Source organism: Oncorhynchus mykiss, chromosome 18, assembly GCF_057628025.1.
Source record: "Oncorhynchus mykiss isolate SJ-2025 chromosome 18, ASM5762802v1, whole genome shotgun sequence".
Taxonomy (NCBI): Eukaryota; Metazoa; Chordata; class Actinopteri; order Salmoniformes; family Salmonidae; genus Oncorhynchus; species Oncorhynchus mykiss.
Genome location: NC_143039.1, coordinates 13,519,258 through 13,536,847, shown reverse-complemented (window position 1 = coordinate 13,536,847; position 17,590 = coordinate 13,519,258). Strand labels below are relative to the sequence as shown.

At 46.2% G+C, this 17,590-nt stretch overlaps 1 protein-coding gene across 1 annotated transcript; it reads right to left on the bottom strand.

Annotated features, from left to right (window-relative positions):
• Positions 1 to 40: 40 nt before the first annotated feature.
• On the bottom strand, positions 41 to 17,466 carry grtp1a (growth hormone regulated TBC protein 1a). Its single transcript, XM_090207166.1, has 8 exons — positions 15,957 to 17,466; positions 14,111 to 14,262; positions 13,030 to 13,197; positions 11,692 to 11,816; positions 6,528 to 6,624; positions 5,500 to 5,672; positions 4,029 to 4,214; positions 41 to 2,166 (listed from the first exon to the last, which is right to left on the bottom strand). The coding sequence occupies exons 1-8, from the start codon at positions 16,067 to 16,069 to the stop codon at positions 2,071 to 2,073; spliced, it is 1,110 nt and encodes a 369-aa protein (XP_090063292.1). The 5' UTR covers positions 16,070 to 17,466; the 3' UTR covers positions 41 to 2,070.
• Positions 17,467 to 17,590: the final 124 nt, after the last annotated feature.

Sequence of the window (17,590 nt, the reverse complement as noted above, 5' to 3'; positions counted from 1 at the left end):
TTACAGGGACTACAAAAGTAGCAGAAAGAACAGACTGGGCGGGGGGGGAGAAGAGTCAGTAGTTTATTTAATAATGTCTGGTGTACAGAGAATCAGGCTAGTTTCTAGTGCACTACAACAGACACTATCATTCATGTACGACGACACTTCAAGTCTACTGCCCAACGTCATCACTCAGAGGAGAAAAGTGCAAAGTCATAGAATCCAAATCTTGTTCTTAAATAAATGTTTATTCCAGTTACGATGAGCTTCAGTCAGCAACATGAATCTCACATGAGTTACATCTCAATTGGCACCCTATTCCCTGCACTATTTTAGACCAGGGCTATTCCCTATATACTGCACTATTTTAGACCAGAGCCCTATTCCCTATATAGTGCACTATTTTAGACCAGAGCCCTATTCCCTATATAGTGCACTACTTTTGTAGGGAATAGGGTGCCATTTGGGGGACACATGGAATCCTCAGTTAGCAGGGTGTGAGTTAACATTACACTCCATCTATCTAACTACATTCAGGTCTACATGAACTATCTAGCTACATGAACAATCTAGCTAGCTACATGTGTACATTCAGGTCTACATGAACTATCTAGCTACATGAACAATCTAGCTAGCTACATGTGTACATTCAGGTCTACATGAACTATCTAGCTACATGAACAATCTAGCTAGCTACATGTGTACATTCAGGTCTACATGAACTATCTAGCTACATGTGTACATTCAGGTCTACATGAACTATCTAGCTACATGTGTACATTCAGGTCTACATGAACTATCTAGCTACATGTGTACATTCAGGTCTACATGAACTATCTAGCTACATGTGTACATTCAGGTCTACATGAACCAATAGTTCCAGGGCTGGTTTCCCCCAATGCAGATGAACACCAACGCTGGACTAAAACTCATGTTGAATTCCTGCATCTCTACAGTGCAGCCGCCGTTTGATGAATGACACCCAGCGACGTCCCTCATTAAGACGATATCAGTCTGGTAACGTCCACTGCTGTCCGCGCGTCATTAAGACGATATCAGTCTGGTAACGTCCTCTGCTGTCCGCGCGTCATTAAGACGATATCAGTCTGGTAACGTCCTCTGCTGTCCGCGCGTCATTAAGACGATATCAGTCTGGTAACGTCCTCTGCTGTCCGCGCGTCATTAAGACGATATCAGTCTGGTAACGTCCTCTGCTGTCCGCGCGTCATTAAGACGATATCAGTCTGGTAACGTCCACTGCTGTCCGCGTCATTAAGACGATATCAGTCTGGTAACGTCCACTGCTGTCCGCGCGTCATTAAGACGATATCAGTCTGGTAACGTCCACTGCTGTCCGCGCGTCTCAGACGATCAGCGACGTCACTCATTAAGACGATATCAGTCTGGTAACGTCCACTGCTGTCCGCGCGTCATTAAGACGATATCAGTCTGGTAACGTCCACTGCTGTCCGCGCGTCATTAAGACGATATCAGTCTGGTAACGTCCACTGCTGTCCGCGCGTCTCAGACGATCAGCGACGTCACTCATTAAGACGATATCAGTCTGGTAACGTCCACTGCTGTCCGCGCGTCATTAAGACGATATCAGTCTGGTAACGTCCACTGCTGTCCGCGCGTCTCAGACGATCATCTCTGCTTTTTCAAAATGTCACTTATTGCCAAACCACACCGCATTTGAGCATATGTTTTCATGTCCATTGGCTAAATATGTTTTATTTCATGTGACTTTCATACAGTAATGACAATAGTGTAATAGACAAAAGGTTTGATTGGCATCTTTGTTGTTCATTATTGTGATAGGCTCATGTTTAACCGGTGCGATGTGCCCCCACAGGATAGTTACTAATTACATTTGCTGGTACACGTAACACCTTATTTTCACCCCTAGTAGTCTCCATACATGGTAGTCTACATAGCTACATGGTAGTCATGCTAAAGAGTACAAAACAGTCTAGGACACTGTCCCAACAGTGAGGGATAGGATCCGAGGAGAGGAGACCATTAAGGAGTGTTGGGACCCAGCCCGGAATGTGTAGTGTGTTTGATTGACAGGTCACGAGGATGGGGTCAGGACTCCTCAGCGATGATGATGCGTGCTCGACACGTCTCCCGGAGCTTGGTGATGGTTGCCATGGAGAGGCTTCCGGGTTCAATGAAGATTTTCTGGGAAAGCAGCAAGACAAAGGATTAGAGGGATGAACAGAGATCATGTGTGCACACACACACACACACACACACTTGTACAGCTAACCTTGTGGGGACACACAATTCAGTCCCACTCAAAATCCTATTTTCCCTAACTGTAACCGGTACTCTTACCCCTAACCTTAACCCAAAACCCCCTAGAAATATCTAGCCTTAACCCTAAACCCCCTAGAAATATCTAGCCTTAACCATAAACCCCCTAGAAATATCTAACCTTAACCCTAAACCCCCTAGAAATATCTAACCTTAACCCTAAACCCCCTAGAAATATCTAACCTTAACCCTAAACCCCCTAGAAATATCTAACCCTAAACCCCCTAGAAATATCTAGCCTTAACCCTAAACCCCCTAGAAATATCTAACCTTAACCCTAAACCCCCTAGAAATATCTAACCTTAACCCTAAACCCCCTAGAAATATCTAACCCTAACCCTAAACCCCCTAGAAATATCTAGCCTTAACCCTAAACCCCCTAGAAATATCTAGCCTTAACCCTAAACCCCCTAGAAATATCTAACCTTAACCCTAAACCCCCTAGAAATATCTAACCTTAACCCTAAACCCCCTAGAAATATCTAACCTTAACCCTAAACCCCCTAGAAATATCTAACCCTAAACCCCCTAGAAATATCTAGCCTTAACCCTAAACCCCCTAGAAATATCTAACCTTAACCCTAAACCCCCTAGAAATATCTAACCCTAACCCTAAACCCCCTAGAAATATCTAACCCTAACCCCCCTAGAAATATCTAACCCTAAACCCCCTAGAAATATCTAACCCTAAACCCCCTAGAAATATCTAACCCTAACCCTAAACCCCCTAGAAATATCTAACCCTAACCCTAAACCTCCTAGAAATATCTAACCCTAACCCCCCTAGAAATATCTAACCTTAACCCCCCTAGAAATATCTAACCTCAACCCTAAACCCCCTAGAAATATCTAGCCTTAACCCTAAACCCCCTAGAAATATCTAACCTTAACCCTAAACCCCCTAGAAATATCTAACCTTAACCCTAAACCCCCTAGAAATATCTAACCTTAACCCTAAACCCCCTAGAAATATCTAACCCTAAACCCCCTAGAAATATCTAGCCTTAACCCTAAACCCCCTAGAAATATCTAACCTTAACCCTAAACCCCCTAGAAATATCTAACCTTAACCCTAAACCCCCTAGAAATATCTAACCCTAACCCTAAACCCCCTAGAAATATCTAACCCTAAACCCCCTAGAAATATCTAGCCTTAACCCTAAACCCCCTAGAAATATCTAACCTTAACCCTAAACCCCCTAGAAATATCTAACCTTAACCCTAAACCCCCTAGAAATATCTAACCCTAACCCTAAACCCCCTAGAAATATCTAACCCTAACCCTAAACCCCCTAGAAATATCTAACCCTAAACCCCCTAGAAATATCTAACCCTAACCCTAAACCCCCTAGAAATATCTAACCCTAACCCTAAACCCCCTAGAAATATCTAACCCTAACCCTAAACCTCCTAGAAATATCTAACCCTAACCCCCCTAGAAATATCTAACCTTAACCCCCCTAGAAATATCTAACCTCAACCCTAAACCCCCTAGAAATATCTAACCTTAACCCTAAACCCCCTAGAAATATCTAACCTTAACCCCAAACCCCCTAGAAATAGCATTTCCCCTCGTGGGGACTAACAAAATGTCCCCAGTTTGTCAAATTTGTGTTTGTTTGCTATTCTTGTGGGGACCAGAAGTTAAAACACATCCACACACATGTTCATTTCAGAGTGTGTGTGTGTGTGTGTGTGTGTGTGTGTGTGTGTGTGTGTGTGTGTACCTGCATGAAGGTGTGGCAGTCCTCTACATCAGGGCCTCTGGTCATGTGTTTGAAGCAGTCACAGACGTCAGGCAGGGAACCGGCCTGTTGGACCTCAGCCTGCTGGTTCCTTATCAACGTCAGAGCCACACGGAACAGAATCTTAGAACCCTCGTAGAACAGACAGTCCCAGATACGCAGAACCGTCTGAGGACGAGAACCAAGGAGAGAGACCAGAGTCAGGCTTAATGGGCCGCAGGACAGTCGGGCTTTAATGGGCCGCAGGACAGTCGGGCTTTAATGGGCCGCAGGACAGTCGGGCTTTAATGGGCCGCAGGACAGTCGGGCTTTAATGGGCCGCAGGACAGTCGGGCTTTAATGGGCCGCAGGACAGTCGGGCTTTAATGGGCCGCAGGACAGTCGGGCTTTAATGGGCCGCAGGACAGTCGGGCTTTAATGGGCCGCAGGACAGTCGGGCTTTAATGGGCCGCAGGACAGTCGGGCTTTAATGGGCCGCAGGACAGTCGGGCTTAATGGGCCGCAGGACAGTCGGGCTTTAATGGGCCGCAGGACAGTCGGGCTTTAATGGGCCGCAGGACAGTCGGGCTTTAATGGGCCGCAGGACAGTCGGGCTTTAATGGGCCGCAGGACAGTCGGGCTTAATGGGCCGCAGGACAGTCTGGCTTAATGGGCCGCAGGACAGTCAGGCTTAATGGGCCGCAGGACAGGTCATCAAGCTGAGATGGTAGACAGTGACACTAGGCATGGTGATGAAATATGTAAAGATTGTTCTTCATTCTGCTGTCTCTTCCCTTCCTGCTGCTCCAGGACACAGCCCTGGACTGACTTCAGCTCAGCAGACTGACCTCCTAACACACAGAACCCATTCTGCCCTGTGAACCTGATTCAGCCCTGTGGTGGGGCTGAGTTCCCATTCTGCCCTGTAAACCTGATTCAGCCATGTGGTGGTGCTGAGTTCCCATTCTGCCCTGTAAACCTGATTCAGCCCTGTGGTGGGGCTTAGTTCCCATTCTGCCCTGTAAACCTGATTCAGTCCTGTGGTGGTGCTGAGTTCCCATTCTGCCCTGTAAACCTGATTCAGCCCTGTGGTGGGCCTGAGTTCCCATTCTGCCCTGTAAACCTGATTCAGCCCTGTGGTGGTGCTGAGTTCCCATTCTGCCCTGTAAACCTGATTCAGCCCTGTGGTGGGCCTGAGTTCCCATTCTGCCCTGTAAACCTGATTCAGCCCTGTGGTGGGGCTGAGTTCCCATTCTGCCCTGTAAACCTGATTCAGCCCTGTGGTGGTGCTGAGTCTCTGATAAAGCTCAGCACTGATAAAACATGATTTAATAGCCCTTCTACAACAGATCACAGACCCAAACCTGACTGGGTGTTTACATGTTCAATAGTTACATCAACTTAGTAATAGTACTCCAACAACAACAAAGATTAGGCCAAAGTTCTCCCCTAACCCCTAGTCCCCCCCCCTCACCTCTACAGGCAGGACGTCTATGTAGAGACAGATGAACCACCTGGAGACCACCAGGGTCCACATGACGTTGTGTTGCCCCATGGCCTGCCACACAACTGGGGCTTTGGTCCTCACAAGCTCCCCTAAAACCTCCTGGTCCATCTTCAGACCCAGCATGGCCGGGGTGTAGTAGTCTGGACAGGAGACAGACAGGACACACAACTTAGTATCAACAGTCCCTTTCATTACACTGTAGTTTTTTTTTTACTGTCATCAAGGGACACACACACACACACACACACACACACACACACACACACCTCAAAGATATGCGCCCTGAACTCAGTGACGAATGTGATCTCAGATCAAATCCACCTGTTTGTCAGAGTGGAGCCCGACTATGCCAAGGTAGTGAGCTGGGGGCGTGATGTCATTTCCTGTGTGACATCATAGGATTACCCCCCCTCCCTCCCTCCCCTCCGTGTGACGGGACATGGGTCTTAACGAGGCTCAAGACCATGTGACCTCCGCTGGGTTATACATAGACCCACGGCAGGGAGAGAAGACAAACACACCTGGTAGTATCCTGCCCAGTAGAGCGTCCATCAGCTGGGTTATACATAGACCCACGGCAGGGAGAGAAGACAAACACACCTGGTAGTATCCTGCCCAGTAGAGCGTCCATCAGCTGGGTTATACATAGACCCACGGCAGGGAGAGAAGACAAACACACCTGGTAGTATCCTGCCCAGTAGAGCGTCCATCAGCTGGGTTATACATAGACCCACGGCAGGGAGAGAAGACAAACACACCTGGTAGTATCCTGCCCAGTAGAGCGTCCATCAGCTGGGTTATACATAGACCCACGGCAGGGAGAGAAGACAAACACACCTGGTAGTATCCTGCCCAGTAGAGCGTCCATCAGCTGGGTTATACATAGACCCACGGCAGGGAGAGAAGACAAACACACCTGGTAGTATCCTGCCCAGTAGAGCGTCCATCAGCTGGGTTATACATAGACCCACGGCAGGGAGAGAAGACAAACACACCTGGTAGTATCCTGCCCAGTAGAGCGTCCATCAGCCAGAATGACTTCTCCTCGTCTTTAGTGATGATGATGAGGTACCCAGCGATGAAGTTCATGCCCTGAAGACAAGACAGTTATTAGACACATATGAATATTGCATTTCAGCCACAATAAACTGTTAATAGTTACAACAGTGTTTTCAAGGTGTTGTTGTTGTCTGGAGGTTGTGGACATCCTCTCCTTGACAGCTTAGTGAGGGGCACAACCTGTTCTAATTCAACAGCCCTCTCTCTCTCTCTCTCTCTGCCTGGCCAATACATTCTAATTCAACAGCCCTCTCTCTCTCCCTTTGCCTGGCCAATACATTCTAATTCAACAGCCCTCTCTCTCCCTTTGCCTGGCCAATACATTCTAATTCAACAGCCCTCTCTCTCCCTTTGCCTGGCCAATACATTCTAATTCAACAGCCCTCTCTCTCTCTCTCTTTGCCTGGCCAATACATTCTAATTCAACAGCCCTCTCTCTCTCTCTCTTTGCCTGGCCAATACATTCTAATTCAACAGCCCTCTCTCTGCCTGGCCAATACATTCTAATTCAACAGCCCTCTCTCTCTCTCTCTGCCTGGCCAACCCATTCTAATTCAACAGCCCTCTCTCTGCCTGGCCAACCCATTCTAATTCAACAGCCCTCTCTCTCTCTCTCCCTTTGCCTGGCCAATACATTCTAATTCAACAGCCCTCTCTCTCTCTCTGCCTGGCCAATACATTCTAATTCAACAGCCCTCGCTCTCTCTCTCTCTGCCTGGCCAATACATTCTAATTCAACAGCCCTCTCTCTCTCTCTCCCTTTGCCTGGCCAATACATTCTAATTCAACAGCCCTCGCTCTCTCTCTCTCTGCCTGGCCAACCCATTCTAATTCAACAGCCCTCTCTCTGCCTGGCCAACCCATTCTAATTCAACAGCCCTCTCTCTCTCTTTGCCTGGCCAATACATTCTAATTCAACAGCCCTCTCTCTCTCCCTTTGCCTGGCCAATACATTCTAATTCAACAGCCCTCTCTCTCTCTCTGCCTGGCCAATACATTCTAATTCAACAGCCCTCTCTCTCTCCCTTTGCCTGGCCAATACATTGTAATTCAACAGCCCTCTCTCTCTCCCTTTGCCTGGCCAATACATTCTAATTCAACAGCCCTCTCTCTCTCCCTTTGCCTGGCCAATACATTCTAATTCAACAGCCCTCTCTCTCTCTCTGCCTGGCCAATACATTCTAATTCAACAGCCCTCGCTCTCTCTCTCTCTGCCTGGCCAATACATTCTAATTCAACAGCCCTCTCTCTCTCTCTCCCTTTGCCTGGCCAATACATTCTAATTCAACAGCCCTCGCTCTCTCTCTCTCTGCCTGGCCAACCCATTCTAATTCAACAGCCCTCTCTCTGCCTGGCCAACCCATTCTAATTCAACAGCCCTCTCTCTCTCTTTGCCTGGCCAATACATTCTAATTCAACAGCCCTCTCTCTCTCCCTTTGCCTGGCCAATACATTCTAATTCAACAGCCCTCTCTCTCTCTCTGCCTGGCCAATACATTCTAATTCAACAGCCCTCTCTCTCTCCCTTTGCCTGGCCAATACATTCTAATTCAACAGCCCGTTCTCTCTCCCTTTGCCTGGCCAATACATTGTAATTCAACAGCCCTCTCTCTCTCCCTTTGCCTGGCCAATACATTCTAATTCAACAGCCCTCTCTCTCTCCCTTTGCCTGGCCAATACATTCTAATTCAACAGCCCTCTCTCTCTCTCTGCCTGGCCAATACATTCTAATTCAACAGCCCTCTCTCTCTCCCTTTGCCTGGCCAATACATTCTAATTCAACAGCCCTCTCTCTCTCCCTTTGCCTGGCCAATACATTGTAATTCAACAGCCCTCTCTCTCTCCCTTTGCCTGGCCAATACATTCTAATTCAACAGCCCTCTCTCTCTCCCTTTGCCTGGCCAATACATTCTAATTCAACAGCCCTCTCTCTCTCCCTTTGCCTGCTAATACAGCCTGTTGCTAAGAGGGAGAGAGAACACGTCTGTATTCTGGTGAATGAGTTCAAAGAGAGGGAGAGATGAACAGGTGGACAGAGATACACTAAGCATCCCAAATGGCACCCTATTCCCTATATAGTACACTACTTTTGACCAGGGCCCTATTTAGTACACTACTTTAGACCAGGGCCCTATATAGTGCACTACTTTAGACCAGGGCCCTATATAGTGCACTACTTTAGACCAGGGCCATTGGTAAAAATACATAGTCTCTAGTAAGTAACTATTGGAATTGAGGTGATTTAACGTGTCTTTGATAGTCAAAAAGACAGACTAATAAACAGAAAAGCTGACAATATGAGAGGGAGACAGAGAGAAGGACTGACTGTACACACACCAAACCTTCAGCCATAATGCTGCTTCTTTGCATTGCTAAAGGCTGAAAATCCCCCTATCAAATCACACACAGTAGTCTTGTCTATTCGACATGCCATTCCAACTATAGAATTCCCATTTAGGAACAAAAGCTGATTGAATGATCGAGGAAGGGTTGGGATTCCTGAAAAGGCTAGTAGGTAATGCCTGGACCAGCCACAGGGGGCACTGTGAACACGGTGCAGTACCAGTGAGGGCTGAGAAACAGTAGAACAGTGTTTCCCAAATCCAGTCTTCCAGGACCCCCTGATCCAACTCAATCAGGTTGATGGTCCGGGGCTACAATAATAATGTGTTGGGGGTCCTGGAGGACTGGAGGTGGGAACCACTGAAGTAGAGGACTGGAGGTGGGAACCACTGTAGTAGAGGACTGGAGGACTGGAGTTGGGAACCACTGTAGTAGAGGACTGGAGGACTGGAGGTGGGAACCACTGTAGTAGAGGACTGGAGGACTGGAGTTGGGAACCACTGTAGTAGAGGACTGGAGTTGGGAACCACTGTAGTAGAGGACTGGAGGACTGGAGTTGGGAACCACTGTAGTAGAGGACTGGAGTTGGGAACCACTGTAGTAGAGGACTGGAGGACTGGAGTTGGGAACCACTGTAGTAGAGGACTGGAGGACTGGAGTTGGGAACCACTGTAGTAGAGGACTGGAGGACTGGAGTTGGGAACCACTGTAGTGGAGGACTGGAGGACTGGAGGTGGGAACCACTGTAGTAGAGGACTGGAGGACTGGAGTTGGGAACCACTGTAGTAGAGGCCTGGAGGACTGGAGTTGGGAACCACTGTAGTAGAGGACTGGAGGACTGGAGTTGGGAACCACTGTAGTAGAGGACTGGAGTTGAGGACCACTGTAGTAGAGGACTGGAGTTGGGAACCACTGTAGTAGAGGACTGGAGGACTGGAGGTGGGAACCACTGTAGTAGAGGACTGGAGGACTGGAGGTGGGAACCACTGTAGTAGAGGACTGGAGGACTGGCGTTGGGAACCACTGTAGTAGAGGACTGGAGGACTGGAGTTGGGAACCACTGTAGTAGAGGACTGAAGTTGAGGACCACTGTAGTAGAGGACTGGAGTTGGGAACCACTGTAGTAGAGGACTGGAGGACTGGAGTTGGGAACCACTGTAGTAGAGGACTGGAGGACTGGAGTTGGGAACCACTGTAGTAGAGGACTGGAGGACTGGAGGTGGGAACCACTGTAGTAGAGGACTGGAGTTGGGAACCACTGTAGTAGAGGACTGGAGTTGAGAACCACTGGAGTAGAGGACTGGAGTTGAGAACCACTGTAGTAGAGGACTGGAGTTGAGAACCACTGTAGTAGAGGACTGGAGGACTGGAGGTGGGAACCACTGTAGTAGAGGACTGGAGGACTGGAGGTGGGAACCACTGTAGTAGAGGACTGGAGTTGAGGACCACTGTAGTAGAGGACTGGAGTTGGGAACCACTGTAGTAGAGGACTGGAGGACTGGAGTTGGGAACCACTGGAGTAGAGGACTGGAGTTGAGGACCACTGTAGTAGAGGACTGGAGTTGGGAACCACTGTAGTAGAGGACTGGAGTTGGGAACCACTGTAGTAGAGGACTGGAGTTGAGAACCACTGGAGTAGAGGACTGGAGTTGAGGACCACTGTAGTAGAGGACTGGAGTTGAGAACCACTGGAGTAGAGGACTGGAGTTGAGGACCACTGTAGTAGAGGACTGGAGTTGGGAACCACTGTAGTAGAGGACTGGAGTTGGGAACCACTGTAGTAGAGGACTGGAGTTGGGAACCACTGTAGTAGAGGACTGGAGGTGGGAACCACTGTAGTAGAGGACTGGAGGTGGGAACCACTGTAGTAGAGGACTGGAGGACTGGAGGTGGGAACCACTGTAGTAGAGGACTGGAGGACTGGAGTTGGGAACCACTGTAGTAGAGGACTGGAGTTGGGAACCACTGTAGTAGAGGACTGGAGTTGGGAACCACTGTAGTAGAGGACTGGAGGTGGGAACCACTGTAGTAGAGGACTGGAGGTGGGAACCACTGTAGTAGAGTGGTAAACGGTGACTGAGCCTGTAAAGTGGAATCTGAGGCTGCCTGTGGACTCTGGTCTAAAGTAGTGCACTATATAGGGGATAGGGCCCTGGTCTAAAGTAGTGCACTATATAGGGGATAGGGCCCTGGTCTAAAGTAGTGCACTATATAGGGGATAGGGCCCTGGTCTAAAGTAGTGCAATATATAGGGGATAGGGCCCTGGTCTAAAGTAGTGCACTATATAGGGGATAGGGCCCTGGTCTAAAGTAGTGCAATATATAGGGGATAGGGCCCTGGTCTAAAGTAGTGCACTATATAGGGGATAGGGCCCTGGTCTAAAGTAGTGCACTATATAGGGGAGAGGGCCCTGGTCTAAAGTAGTGCACTATATAGGGGATAGGACCCTGGTCTAAAGTAGTGCATTATATAGGGGATAGGGCCCTGGTCTAAAGTAGTGCATTATATAGGGGATAGGACCCTGGTCTAAAGTAGTGCATTATATAGGGGATAGGGCCCTGGTCTAAAGTAGTGCATTATATAGGGGATAGGGCCCTGGTCTAAAGTAGTGCACTATATAGGGGAGAGGGCCCTGGTCTAAAGTAGTGCACTATATAGGGGAGAGGGCCCTGGTCTAAAGTAGTGCACTACATAGTGAATAGGGTGCCATTTGGGATGCACACAAAGAACCGCCAGGTGTAACAGGGTAAACGTACTTGACAGTAGCCCACAGCTGGGTTGTGGTGTCCGTACGCTAGCAGCACGTTGTACAGGGTTTTCTGGAGACATGGGTTCGACGTCTTGCGGAACTGGACGTTGTCAGGAAAGGTTCTGTTCAGGTCTGCCAGGGAGACAGGTGGTTAGAATCACTACCAAAAAATAACCTTCCGCCAACTCTAAACATCTCTAACCCTTTCAGCTATTTGTCAAGGCAGAGTACAGACAGAGAGACATATCTCAGAGGTCAAGCTCCTGTGTTCAGGTGAAAATCAGCTAACCCATGATGATCTATATCAGCTAACCCATGATGATCTATATCAGCTAACCCATGATGATCTATATCAGCTAACCTGTTCAGGTGTATATCAGTTAACCCATGATGATCTATATCAGCTAACCCATGATGATCTATATCAGCTAACCCATGATGATCTATATCAGTTAACCCATGATGATCTATATCAGCTAACCCATGATGATCTATATCAGCTAACCTGTTCAGGTGAAAATCAGCTAACCCATGATGATCTATATCAGTTAACTCATGATGATCTATATCAGCTAACCCATGATGATCTATATCAGCTAACCCATGATGATCTATATCAGCTAACCCATGATGATCTATATCAGCCAACCCATGATGATCTATATCAGCTAACCTGTTCAGGTGTATATCAGTTAACCCATGATTATCTATATCAGCTAACCCATGATGATCTATATCAGTTAACCCATGATGATCTATATCAGCTAACCTGTTCAGGTGTATATCAGTTAACCCATGATTATCTATATCAGCTAACCCATGATGATCTATATCAGTTAACCCATGATGATCTATATCAGTTAACCCATGATTATCTATATCAGCTAACCCATGATTATCTATATCAGCTAACCCATGATGATCTATATCAGCTAACCCATGATGATCTATATCAGCTAACCCATGATGATCTATATCAGCCAACCCATGATGATCTATATCAGCTAACCTGTTCAGGTGAATATCAGCTAACCCGTGATGATCTATATCAGCTAACCCGTGATGATCTATATCAGCTAACCCGTGATGATCTATATCAGCTAACCCGTGATGATCTATATCAGCTAACCCGTGATGATCTATATCAGCTAACCCGTGATGATCTATATCAGCTAACCTATTCAGGTGTATATCAGCTAACCCGTGATGATCTATATTAGCTAACCCATGATGATCTATATTAGCTAACCCATGATGATCTATATTAGCTAACCCGTGATGAGGTATATTAGCTAACCCGTGATGAGGTATATTAGCTAACCCGTGATGAGGTATATTAGCTAACCTGTGCGTATGGAGTCTACCAGCTTGGGGTCGTGCTGTTGCTTCGTAGTGTCCAGTAGAGAGTGATAGTAGCCTGGGTTCTTCTCCAGGTGCTCCTGGGCCCCGCTGGCTGACATCCAGACCAACCCTCGGTGCTCGTTGGGCACGCCCTTACGCACATAGCGCTTCACTGTGGGAGTGCTTCATAAGTCAGTGATACAACTTAAGTCTCATTCGCTCGCTCGCTCTCTCTCACACACACTCACACACACACACACACACCAAACGTACACACACACCAAACGTACACACACACACACACCAAACGTATAAGCTGGAAGTGGAAGCCTAAGTATTGTCCATTTGTTTACTCCACTTGGGGGAGGGGTGGTGGGGTTAAGGGAAAATAATTAACATTTTTTAAATAAATAAATATTTACAAATCAAAATTCAAAAATAATAAAACACACTACCAGTCAAAAGTTTGGACACCTACTCAGTCAAGGGTTTCTCTTTATTTTTTCTACATTGTAGAATAATAATGAAGACATCAGAACTATGATAAAATATCACATATGGAATCATGTCGTAACCACAAACAAAGTGTGTCAAACAAATGAAAATATATTTTATTTTTCAGATTCTTCAAAAGTAGAAAAGTTGCATCTTTGAGCCTTGAGGACAGCATTGCACACTCTTGGCATTCTGTCAACCAGCCTGGTTAGAGAAGGCAATGCTTCTACTAGTCAAGACTCAATCTCACAGGCACAAACATGACTCGAGTTGGGCTACCACGGTAACCTCCCGCCCTTAAAATGGGGCAGGGGAACATTTTTGTCTAATCTGTGATATTTTAGTTAATAGACTTGGGATACAAAAAAATCTAATCAAACAAAATACCACATTACTTCTTAGATGTATTGTTTTAGAAACATTACAATGCTCATCTGTTTTTTTGTGTTTTGTTGGTGTCATTTTAGCAGACAAAATATATATTGTCGCTGGTAAAAAAAATAATAAAAAAAAAATATATATATATATATATCTATCTATCTATCTAAATAGTTGATTTTATGCTCTGGCTCCGATGAAGTCCCACTCACCCTTGATGCTCTTCTCCAGCCGTCCCCGTCCCTGCAACAGCCTGGACCATCTGATGGACCTCCTGGTGAGCACGGCCAGGTACTCTGACATCAACTCCTCATACGACTCATAGTCAAAGTCCTCCAACCGCTCAAAGCCATAGGGGTCCACACTGAAACAGAGTCACAGCCAAAACGGAGTCCACACTGAAACAGAGTCACAGCCAAACGGAGTCCACACTGAAACAGAGTCACAGCCATATGGAGTCCACACTGAAACAGAGTCACAGCCATATGGAGTCCACACTGAAACAGAGTCACAGCCATACGGAGTCCACACTGAAACAGAGTCACAGCCAAACGGAGTCCACACTGAAACAGAGTCACAGCCAAACGGAGTCCACACTGAAACAGAGTCACAGCCAAACATACGGGTCCACACTGAAACAGAGTCACAGCCATACGGAGTCCACACTGAAACAGAGTCACAGCCATACGGAGTCCACACTGAAACAGAGTCACAGCCAAACGGAGTCCACATTGAAACAGAGTCACAGCCAAACGGAGTCCACACTGAAACAGAGTCACAGCCATACGGAGTCCACACTGAAACAGAGTCACAGCCAAACAGAGTCTACACTGAAACAGAGTCACAGCCATACGGGTCTACACTGAAACAGAGTCACAGCCATACGGAGTCCACACTGAAACAGAGTCACAGCCAAACAGAGTCTACACTGAAACAGAGTCACAGCCATACGGAGTCTAGCTAGCAGGAGTCAGAAACTAAGTCAATCTTAAGGGGATAGTGAGCGACGAGCGTAGTGAAACTGGTGAGTAGTAGTAGCATGTTTGGGAATCTGTTGTTTGCTATGGAATCTGGACACAGACTGGCCCTTTATAAGACCAGACACATTCTCCATTCAGCAGGACTGTTTTCCAGAGGACTAAATTTAATAAGATCTTAGAGCAATGATATCATGTGGATTAGTGACCTGATGGGATTTTCCCTCCTGGATACTGAGAGGTGGTTGAGTAAGACCACACTGTGGAAAGGAAGGAGGAGGAGGAGGAAATGAGAGGAAGAATGAGCCCTGAGAGACAACCAAAGGTTATTGTAGTAAACTAAAACATGAAAAAAGTTTGAAAAACTAAAAAACTATTATATTTTACTCCAAAACAAACTAGTATAAATACAAATATATATATTTTTTAATCATGATGTATGTTTTAACTAATATAAATAAAAACACTAAACTATAATCACCGTGGGGGCCCACAACGTGTACCCTATCATGTAGAAAAAGATACAACCTAAAAGACCTCAGTGAACTTCAACAAAGCGTTGCACTGACAGCCTAATGTTTTGGTTGGGACCTTTTCCTAGCCAGCAATGTTCATCGATTACACTGTGTTTAAATGTTCACAGCAGCGGAGGACTCCTGTAGCACAACACGTGTGACCAGCTACTAAAACGTGTGTAATCTCCATGGTGGGGGACGGGGTGTCGGGTGGAGGGTGTGAGGCAGCTTGGAATAGTGCACATGCCATTACGAAGGACTGAGTCCGACAGTCCTCTCATTCTCAACACATCAACTTAGCTAGCTAACTACTGTATGAGGTAGCTTTGCAAAACACAAGTACAACCAACACCTGCCGTGGTTTTGTCGTTAGCCAGATTGACTAGCTAGCGTTGGCCATTTTATTTTATTTTTTTTACATAACTCTCCCTAAAATTGTTTAACGCTAAGAACATTCAATTGTCAGGTGTAAGGTGATAGGGACGGGCAAAAAATATGCAAAGCTTCGTAGCCAACTAGTTTGTTAAGTTGGCATGTAACTTTTGCAGGCTATAAAGAGTGGCTACCTGTGCACTCTCTCTTTGGCGCTGCTGCCGCTGGGAGGAGAGTTGATAGTTGAGTTCAGGCTGCGAAGTTGCGGCGAGCGAACCCTGTTCGCTTTGTTGTTTTTCTTTTCCATAGGTGAATCCAAATATATTCCAAATATGCCGTGGAAATATGGTCTAAACGCTTAGTTAATCGCAGAAGGCTATTCTGTAGTCCAAAAATTGAAACGGTATCGCTGCTCTCTCCATGAAGCAAGTCCCACAACTGCAAGTCCCAGGCGTGGACTCGGATGCCGATCAGGGACAGTCGAAGAGTCACTCGATGTCCCAGACAGTCAAACAACGGAGAGTTGTATTGACCCACCCGAGGCACAAGCTAATTTAGCTGGAAGAGGAGAGTAAAGTGTCTCGATCTTTCATCCTATCTGGAAGAGAGAAACCCGTTTATGCACCTGGATTTTTACTTTGGTGGGTGAAACTGGAGAGCAACCGCAATCTGGCAACAACTATGTTAAACGCGATCGGCTGACTCCACAGCGTCTCGAAACATGGTCCATAATTAATAAATATATTGAAATGTCTATGAATCTGCCGGGTGGTTTCTTTCCATGTTTTCCAAGGTAGAACGCCTGACTGTGCCCGAGCTCCGCTTAGCCTCGGGGCACATGTCAATCAAGCATGAGCGGGAAATAGAACCGCCCCCTCATAAATATTCTAGGTACGCAAAAACGATCAGCGATGAAATAACAAACCTATTCGATTATATATAATCACATCTCATTTTATTACATTTTACTTCGTAATATACTTGGTTTACAAAATGTCCACAATGCCACGTCATGATAACGGAATAGGGAAACCCTTCTGACGCTTACCTTTAGCCACTCCCCCTGGCAGGTGATTTTTACAGTAGATGACGTCATGCATCACACATACCATGACACAAATCATTGTAAAAAAAAATCACTGTTAAATTTCTTAAATTAATATTTGAAGTAGCTACATCTTCAAATTAGTATTAATCTAAGGACATATCCTCATACAGTTTTTTTTCCTTCCAGAAACGAATGTATGTCTTTGTGTGTTTGAGCATAACCCATCAATACAAGTGCACATCGTCCATTTCTTAGCATAAAAATAGTGTGTTTAGGGCTGTTTTTCCAACTGTCAGTGAAAGGCGACTGGTGTGAATAGTATGAGATAAGTGGGTTATTTCCCCAGGTTATAGTCCATGTCTGTAGCCAAAACACTGGCAGTGAGGGCACATTTACCGTGTTGTGGTCGTAGAACATCTAGCTGGCACACAAACAACCTGTGTGGGTGTATCTGTCACCTTGGAACATTCCAGAAAAAAATGAACCCTCTGGGAGTCAACATTTGAACAAAGATTCTCTTGTAAAACTTAATTGATACATGTCGCGGGCAAATATGTCCCTGATCTCTGAGATTATTCTCATGACATTAAATGAAATGTATGGTGCCTTAGTTCCGGTTTACTTGCGATAACGACAATAGTCACGAGCCCTTAGGGAGAGTATAGACACGCCAAGGTCAGTAGAGCTAACTCAAACCGGCTAATGAATTAAAGGTTGATTAGAAGGGAACAGTAAAACTGTTTCAGATTTTGATCACAACGTCAACAATACAATAACTAC